The following is a 9,239-nucleotide window of genomic DNA, read 5'->3' as shown; positions in this document are numbered from 1 at the left end:
TTTAAAGTGACATATCAACATTTCCCATTCATGTTTCGCATATCGTCGATTCCCACTGTACGTAGGATCTGCTAATTTTTCACTCAGAACTAACGACGCCGACAGCGGAATTTCTGCGAAACGAGCTCTTTGACGGTATCGCGTTAAAAGAACTTGCCGCACTCTCCCTTGCCACACGTGCTAACAGGGTGTTGCAAGAACACTTCCACCCTCCCCCAGCCGCGATGCAGCACGGCTTCACCCACCCCCCTCCCGAAGAAAAAATCATGTCGATGCGCGAGTGTGTTACCAGCGCTAGAGTGTACTGGAAAGGTTCAGTGGCGCAGTTTCCTACCGGCTGCCATGCTTTCAAATGACGCTCCGAACACGGACAATAGGTGACCAGTAAAAGAGCGAGGGATGGTGGGATGCGCCGTCTACCGGCTTTAGGTTCGAGAAGAGCAGACGACGGCGACCGCAAGCTTCAGATTATTCGGGATTCGCGCGCGCGGCCACCCGTTTATCTTCGTCCTGATAAACCATGGTCGGCTGTACAGCCGTTGGCTGCTCCTACTCGAGCGTGAAAGGCAAACGCAGGTATAATTCCCATGGAACGAAAAAAAAAAAGGCAATGGCTGCTGCGCCGCGCGGCGCTCCAGCCATCCCCACACAGAACTGACTGCTGCGCCGCACGGAAGTGACGTCACAAAAATTGTCATGACATACGTCGTTTCCGATTTAGCGCGTTGTTCGAATTTACCGAATCGGAACGTGGCTCAGCTGGCCAGCAGACGCTCACTTGCTGCTGCTGCTGCTGGAGTACGGCTGGTTGCTGCTTCTGCGAGCTGTCTACAGGCCTTGTTCTGCTACATATTCGCAAGCCTCGAACATCATCTTCATCTAAGCTCAACCGCTTATTTTCACTGCTATTTTATATTTACTAACGTTGTTTATATCCATCCCAATACGTATTTTTGTGATTTTTCGCGTATAGGCTGATTTAGCAGTGTCTGTGCGTGGCCCTTTCTTTGGTCATCCGTGTTAACGTGCTTCGTATCTGTGTCGTAGTGCATTTGCGTAGTTGACAGCCGTGTTTTAGACTAAATATTCACTTTCTTGTTTCTTTTTTTTTTCATGGTGTAATTCTGAATTGAAAGTGTGCGCAACATGACGCGTGTGTTAGTAGCGGGCGATTCAATGGTGAAATACGTCGACCAGTATTTCCCATCGCGCCGTGGCTTGTCTGTTAGCATTGCCGCACACAGAGGAATAAGGATTGAGCACTTGCTCTCAATGATTGCTGACAAGCTGGCCAGTTTTGATGTCATTGTACATGTTGGCACGAACAACACTGTTGACAGTGTCAACATGTGCATGGACAAATATCGCCAGCTCGCTCAGGGAATCATCGAAAGCAATCCCACGTTGCATGTAGCTTTTTCTGCCATTCTTCCTCGGGGGCAGAATCGGTACCGCCAAGGGGAAGAACAGTTGTGTGATGTTTGTCATTTGAATGACCACTACAGGAATGTGAATGCTGCACTCGCACAGCTTTGCCTGGAGAGGGGCTTCACTATCCTGGATAGTCTTGTGGACGGCTGGCCTGGATTCCTGAGCAGGGATGGTGTCCACACCAGCCGGCTTGGCAACAAGGTGCTGGGCTCGGCAGGAGCACTTTTCCATCAACTTGGAAGTCGATTTTCCAGCACTTGGTATGCATGCAGTTCAATATTCTCCAGCAGTAGGTGGACCTTCCGCTGCACCAGCTCCTGTCTGGAAAACCAGCAGTGCTCTCATGCAGAGACACGACACTGACCAACTGGCCAGTACCATTCATGGTATTGGCTTTACGCTCGTTGGCGGTGTCCGCGTTCGCTGCAAGGGAAGCAAGGCTTGGTGGACCTGGGACAGCCTGCCTTCCCCCATTTTCCATGGCACAAGTGTACCATGCAAGGGAAACACTGGGGAGAGGCCTATTCAGCCAATGATCCCTAGTCGAGGTGCAAGCACCACTTGTGACAGGAAAATAAGGAGAGCCTCACAGGAGCATGAGAGTGCTCTTGTGCGCTCTTCTGTGGGGGAAGAGGAGGCCAGTGCTGGAAAAGCAGCTGTGCCACAGGCTGTCGGCCAGTGTGGCGACAGTGAGTGGAAACTGGTGCAGTCAAAGAAGAGCCGGCGGAAGGCTGCGGCACTGCACAAGCAAGAACAGAGCTCTAAACTGTGTGCAGACAGTGAAGGCAAAGTTCTTGCTGTGACAGCTGCCAAGTCCATCAGGTCCACTTCACCTATGACAGCAGTTGTGAGCCAGAAACAGATTCAGTCTGCTTCTTCCGCTGTCTGTGGTAGAAAGCCTGAAGGACGAGCCAGTGTCTCGCACAACGTCATTCGTGATAGTTTTAAAAAGGTGCAGCGTGTTCCTAGCAAGCAGTTGAAAGACTGCTCAGTTAGTTCCGCGACTCACTGTGAATCTGTCACGAATGACGCTGTGAACGAGGTTTCTGTCTGCAAAAGCCATCTACCAGCACTGACTCGGGATTGCATGCGAATTGAGCGCGATCCTGGCACAGAGGCTGGTGACCCTATGGAAGCTGGGTGCACTGCAGCTGTGCAGTACAAGTATTGTGAGGCTGCTTTGACATCCAGAAGCAGGCCTGTCAGCCTTGGTGCCCAGGCTATTTGTGTAAACACTGGTGCCTACCCAACCGTCCTCAATAACCCAGTAAATACACTATATGGTGGGGGTAGCAAAGTTTATTTAAATGCAACATTTGATAACTTTCCTTCTTTTAAGAAAAGCTTTGATGAGTGGTGCAGGGAGGGCAGGCATGTAGTCATGATAAATAAGAGTAATAAAAGTCCATTCACATCAAAAGATAAGGACTTCGAGTATATTAGGATTAAATATAGCTGCATTCACGGTCGCACAATAAAGCCCAGGGGGATAGGAAAGCGACCAAAGCAAGCTTACAATGGTACTGGCTGTGAAATGACAGTATCGGTAAGCCTATGTAAATCGCCTACTCTGCACTACAAGATAACTAAACTACAAGCTAAGCATAACCATCCCACAGAATATTATGATTTGTATCCTCAGAAGAGGCTCCTGAATCATGGAGAAAAAGAAGAATTCTTTGACTTAGCTAAATGTAATACTGGCGCAAAGGATTTTAAAAACTTGGTCGAGCAAAAAACTGGTAAGAAGTTAACTACAAAGGACATTAATAATTACTAGCAACGATTTTCTATTCCTATCCGCAATGAGCAGGCTCATGGTGAAATGGTTTTAGAGAAGGTAGAGACCTTGCTAAAAAATAATCCAAACTGGGTTATTCACTATGAAATGAATCAAAATAATAACCTGCAATTCATACTTCTTCAAACAACGCACATGCGTGAGATTTTGGAAAAGTATCCAGAGATTCTATTTATTGATGGAACGTATAAAGTGAATATTGAGGGTTATATTCTTTACTCTATATTAGTTCAAGATGGTCGTGGTCGTGGGAGACCTGTGTGTTATGCCTTCTTACGAAATGAGACGACTGAAATTGTTGAGCCCATGTTCACAAAGTTTGTAGATTTCAACCCATTTGTTGTGTCTGCTTGCAAAGTAGTGATGATTGATAAAGATCTCAATGAACTGCGCATTTTAACCAATATTCTTCCTAATTCTAACATACTTTTGCGTACGTGGCATGTGTTGCATTGTTTCCAGCAAAAGGTTAATGAAAAAGCTAGACAGCAACGTGATCAGTTGGTTCCTCTCTTAAAAAGCTTAGTTTATTCCCCCACTGAGCAAGACTACTTCGATAAGCTTGCTAACCTCCAAGCTATGACTTGCACAGATTTCATTTCTTACGATATGCATAACTGGCACTTGTGTAAGGAAATGTGGGTACATGCATATCGGCAAGCCCTTCCTACATTTGGTAATAATACTAATAATCGCATTGAGTGCCACAATCAAAAGATTAAAAATTATCTCTCTTCAAGCATGCATTTGGTTCAAGCAATAGAAGCATTGGTAGGTTACATTGATAATGATTCTTTATCTCTACAGTTCTCTAAGCTTAAAGAAATGAAGCTGAACCTAAACATAAATGATTTCAATGACCCATTTCAGCTAGAATTGTCCCGTAATTGCACTTCTGAGGCTACAAGTAAAGTACTAGAGCAGTATGAGAAGTTTAAAAATGTAAGTTATCAAGTCACTTCCACTCCTAATTCTTATGTTGTAGTTTCACCAAGATCACAGTACAGTGTTTCATTGTGCTTGGCTTCTTGCACATGTGCTTTTTATAACCAGTACACTCTGCCTTGTGCACATATTTTAGCAGTGCATGACTTTACTAAGCAAGATCTTTCCGACAAGGCTTGCATACCAGACAGGTGGTGCAAGGATCATTTCCTGAGTGACAGCTGCACAACCACTAGTGCCACACCAGTGGTAACAAGCAGCATTCAGTCACCACCCTGTGTGAAGCTTGACACTGCACAAGAGAAGTATACTTATGCTTATAAGAGTCTTTGCGAAATGTCAAAAACCGTGGCTAACGTATTATCTAATTGTGGTGAGAAGGAGTTAATGGAAAAACTTTCGTCCTGCGAGGCTTTCTTCAGAAATTTAACCACATTTCCTCGTAACCAAACTTCAGCAGCCATAAAGGCTGCACCAGCTCAGTTAGCACAAACTACTGCCACAAGTTATCTTGGGCATTCTAACAGTACAAAACTTGTGGTACCTTTGGTTAAAGCAAGAAGGGGGCGGCCAAAAAAAGTGAGAGCTGTCAAGCGTAAATTTTTCCCAAATCAAGTAAAAAAGGTAGGCCTTGCAACTGTTAAAGTAGACATGCTAAATGTCTACAAACGGTATTCTCTTTCAGATGCAGATTTAAATGTTCTGGTACAGGGCACCTCCATATCAGATAGCGTAGTCAATGTCGCACAGTATTTAATTCAGAAAAAGTATCCTACTTGTGTCGGCTTTCAAGATGTCTTACTGGGCCGATGTTTACAATTCACTCAAATCAAAGGCCCTTTCGTTCAAATCTTGCATGTTCAGAACCCCAATCATTGGCTTACAGTAACAAATGTTGGTGCGGACAAAAACACAGTCTTCATATATGATTCAATTGATCAAGATACCCCTCCTGACGCTGTTAGGCAAATCTGTCATATTCTAAAATTACAATCGCCAACATTAACCATTCAAACAATGAAGGCACAAAACCAGTGCAACACACTTGACTGAGGCTTGTTTGCAATTGCCAACATGTATTATATAGCGTCAGGCACAAAACCAGAAACTTTGAACCCTAACTAAGTTATGCTACGCAAACATTTGCTGCAATGCATACAGAATGGTATGATCGAAGACTTTCCCCTCATAAACTCCATGGCTGCTCGCGTACAGCCAAGAGATAGTATTTACAAGTTACATTGTGTCTGCCGGCAACCACAATATAGTGGGGTAGTATTGGACATTACTTGTGCAAGTTGTTCAAGAGGATTTCACGGAGCTTGTCTCGGCTCTTTAGCAGCTAACTTGGACAAAAAAGTATTCGTCTGTTCTCAGTCATGTTTGCTGGTTGCCAAGGAAAAGATACATTCTTCTAATTAATAATAGCATTCCATTTTGGTGTAGACATATGGCAAAATTTCTAAGCATTCTTCATGTCTCCTCGTCTAATTTTTGCTTTTCTTTAAAGGGCCACTCACCGGGTTTGGCGATTTTGAGCTGACAAGTGCAATGCGTACATCGGGAGTTTATGGTCACGTCTGCCAAACATTGCAACTCTATGCGACGTGGAAATGGGTCAAATTTCAAAACGAACGCTTCTCCCCCTTTTTTTTGGGTCGCGCCCCCAGAGAAGGAGGTTATGATGTGCAAGTATGAATCGCCCTACATACACAGCAGTGCAGTGACGTTGGTCCTATATGTATACGACTATGCTCTGACGCTGCCAACAGTGGCACGTGACATGACGGAAATTATTTAACGTGACATGCGTAGTTAATGTAATTTGTTGCTAGAAGAGATTAATAAAACTTGGGATACATATTGAGACGCAATAGAAGAATGCGTTTGTCTTTTGCATTTTTTCCCCGTGAATTCCAACGAGATGCCGAGCTAATGTGCTGGCGTTTCGCATGCGTTTGTGTCTCCGCGGTTACTGCATCAAGCAGACTCCTGTCCTGGAAAAGAAATTAATGGTCCTGCGCATTCGAGCACTCATTATGCTCATCTTTTCAACTGCATCAAAGCCAGCGTTTCCAAACAATGTCGCAAAAACAGGCAGTAGACACAATACAATGCTGGTCAACAAAAAAACACCGCTCGCGCGCTCGAGGGTTGGGCTTGTTTGAGCACGTCATGTGCACGTGACCTCTTGGTTGGATGCTGGAGAGGGTAGGAAAGAGATTTGGCTTGTGAAGGCTACACGGAGGAGTGGCAAGGGTTTTGAGCTTGCCTCCTTTCATCCTTGTTTCCTGCTGTTAAAAAAAGAAGAAACTGTTTTCTCAGCTCGTAATGAACCGATTGAAAAACTTTTTGTGGTATAATGCTCTCCGTTAGATACACAACTTCCACAGTTTGTTATGGGACCTGGTGAGTGGCCCTTTAGGGACTGACTTCAGGGATCGAAAGTATGAAGTTAGGCATGTTGGTAATGCATAACGGATCACATAGCACAAAAATTTGACCCAGGACAAGAGAAGGAACAAACACGAGTGCTCACTTCCAAGAAGATTTATCTTGAAGAGCAAACACATATATACTCCTGAAATGTGAAAATCAGGCAAATCATTCAAGACGCCCACAACTGCCATGCGCAAATAAATATCTTACATTTTCAAAAAAGACAATTTGACAAAGCCCGAGACATAGTGCTGATGCAGTTCAGCTCTAGTCTACAAATCCTCTTTGCCTCGATAATTTCTCTTGTCATTTTATTTGTTGTTTTTTCTTCCAGCAATAATGATGTCCCGCAAAATCATTTTGCAGCCACACATGCTGCAATAAACACCCTTGTAACCTCAAGAATGGTCGCAATCGTTTCTTGGCCTTGCACTGTAGCAGGTGTGGCTCCAAACCACTTTTGTGTGACACCATTATCATTGGGAAAAAAAAAACTACAAGAGAAATTGTCGTGGCGAAAAAGATTTGTAGACTAGAGCTGAACTGCATCAGTACTTTCTCTCACTCTGTCTCTAGGGATTTGTCAAAACGAATTGTCTTTGCTGAGGATGTAAGGTTTTCGTGCATGGCAGTTGTGGGCTTTTTGAATGATTTGTCTATTTTTTGCATTTCAAGAGTATATATGTTTGCTCTTCAAGATAAATCTTGTTGGAGGTGAGCACTCGTCTTTGTTCCTTCTCTTGTTCTGGGTCAAATTTTCACATTATGTGATGAGTTAACTTTCTGCATGCACCACCTTATTTTTTTTCCTTGTTGTAAGCTAGTGGTGGAGCGTTAACTAGAAGTACATAAAAACATTGCCAAATGTATGTTACCCCAACGAACCAAATTCCTTTGTTGAGGCAATCCTTTCTGTGGCATTCCTTCTTTATTGACTTCTCATCACGTCAAACCTCACACCTGTCTCTTTCATAAAAGTTCTAGAACTACTTCTTGCTTTGTTTTGTTTTTTTGCCAAAAGTAGAAAACTTTCCTTTGTTGAGCAAATTTTCCTGAACTAAAATATATTCATATCTAATGCACGGAATAAAAAATAAAAAACAATAAAATTTATAGGCTGATCACTAAATGTCAATTGAATAAGGATTTCGGAAATACTACCATGAATGGCACACAGCAAATACTCATGCATGCAGCCTTTTACCATGTGCAGCTGTAAACTGCAAACAAAAAGTATCAGATATTGTATATGATTTGCTTTTTTTTCTTTTCAGCAACAGTAACTTGCCCTTTAAGAGAAAAATATGAATATAAAATTTTCAAAAATAGTCATTTTTGAAAACCTGTCAATATATCAAAATGGTTTAGTTGATTCATGATTATGCAAGCAGTTCTTGCATGCCTGTGGCACTGGGATTGTTAATGTAGGCAGGCTGAGTTTGTAATGCTCTAAAGCCTCAGCATTTTAGTGTTATATTACAATATAACATTCAAATATTTTATGAATGCAACTATGAAATTTGCTCACAATGAGTTTGCTACAAATTAAGCAACCAAAGTCTGTGTATATATTGCCCACATTAAGGTCACACTGCCACAAGTCTCTAGGCGGAGCCTGACCGCTACAGAGCGCGTTCTCGGGTGGCGGATAAAGAAAAGTCTTGCAATGAAGTGATGCTAAGCAGCTTCTATTAATAAACAAGACTGGCACTTGTGCCCGCGAACCAACAGGCAGAAAATACATATGACAACAGGAGTCTTTTCACTGCTGTGGTGGGCAAGTTGAAAGTTTCAGGTGCCATTTTTTAAACTCTTTGATTTATCTGTTGTTTTTTTCGTCTGTTTTCTTCATCTTGTACAGGTCCAGTACATTGTGGACTCACCCTGTTGTCAAGTCATCAGGAAGTTGGATGATGCTGTCTTCTTCTAGCTAAATTATGCAACTACTAAGAAGGGGATCAGAATTCTATTTTGTAGCAGTTATTTTACAAATAAATGTTAGTAAAATTTTTCTTGGTTGTAGTAGTGTCATTGTGTACTCACGGACCATAACATTACATAAGACAGGAATTCAAGTGCACAGCAAAAAAGTGCTGCTATGAGCACCTGTTATCAACATCAGCTGGTCATTCTTAATTTTGGTCTTTTATTTATCGCACATCGAGTAGCCGCAATTGCTTGGTTTACAGGCTGAGAGAAAATTTAGCTCCCTTTCTTACACGCCAAAGGTTGCTGGCAGTGAAACAGCGTTGTCAGCATTTTGATAGATACTTTGAAAATGAACGTGAAAACGACGGAGGGACAAGACAAAGGCGAAGTACTGAGTCTTTCTAATCTCGTGTCTCCGTCGTGTTCGTGGGCGTTTTCCAAAAATGCATAGTTTCCAACTCGACCTTACTGATATATTGTGAAAACTTTATGAAAACATGAATCCCCGAAGTTAAGTATAAAACTTTCACATAGAATGCATCACTTCTAGCGTCAACAGTTGAGCTATTACAAAACTTTGATAAGTCGCAAGGCACGTAAAAGCAAGTATGGTCAAGCTTCACTGCCTTGTGAAAGCACTGCGGTAAAGCCAGCGTGAGCAGAAGAGCATTACATGATACGAAATGAACGCATG

At 42.9% G+C, this 9,239-nt stretch overlaps 1 protein-coding gene across 2 annotated transcripts; it reads left to right on the top strand.

Annotated features, from left to right (window-relative positions):
* The first annotated feature begins 612 nt into the window (after positions 1-612).
* LOC142765217 (uncharacterized) lies at positions 613-8,627 on the top strand. 2 transcript variants are annotated; one of them, XM_075865874.1, is made up of 2 exons: positions 613-1,691; positions 8,478-8,627. In XM_075865874.1, the coding sequence occupies exons 1-2, from the start codon at positions 1,147-1,149 to the stop codon at positions 8,548-8,550; spliced, it is 618 nt and encodes a 205-aa protein (XP_075721989.1). In that variant the 5' UTR covers positions 613-1,146; the 3' UTR covers positions 8,551-8,627. The 2 variants fall into 2 exon arrangements, 1 of the variants encoding a protein (XP_075721989.1); XR_012884106.1 differs by lacking the exon at positions 613-1,691 and adding an exon at positions 1,698-4,482.
* The last annotated feature ends 612 nt before the right edge of the window (positions 8,628-9,239 follow it).

This window comes from Rhipicephalus microplus, chromosome 6, assembly GCF_043290135.1.
Source record: "Rhipicephalus microplus isolate Deutch F79 chromosome 6, USDA_Rmic, whole genome shotgun sequence".
In the NCBI taxonomy this organism is placed as follows: Eukaryota; Metazoa; Arthropoda; class Arachnida; order Ixodida; family Ixodidae; genus Rhipicephalus; species Rhipicephalus microplus.
The sequence above is the reverse complement of the archived record's forward strand: the minus strand, read 5'-3'. Positions and strand labels throughout refer to the sequence as shown.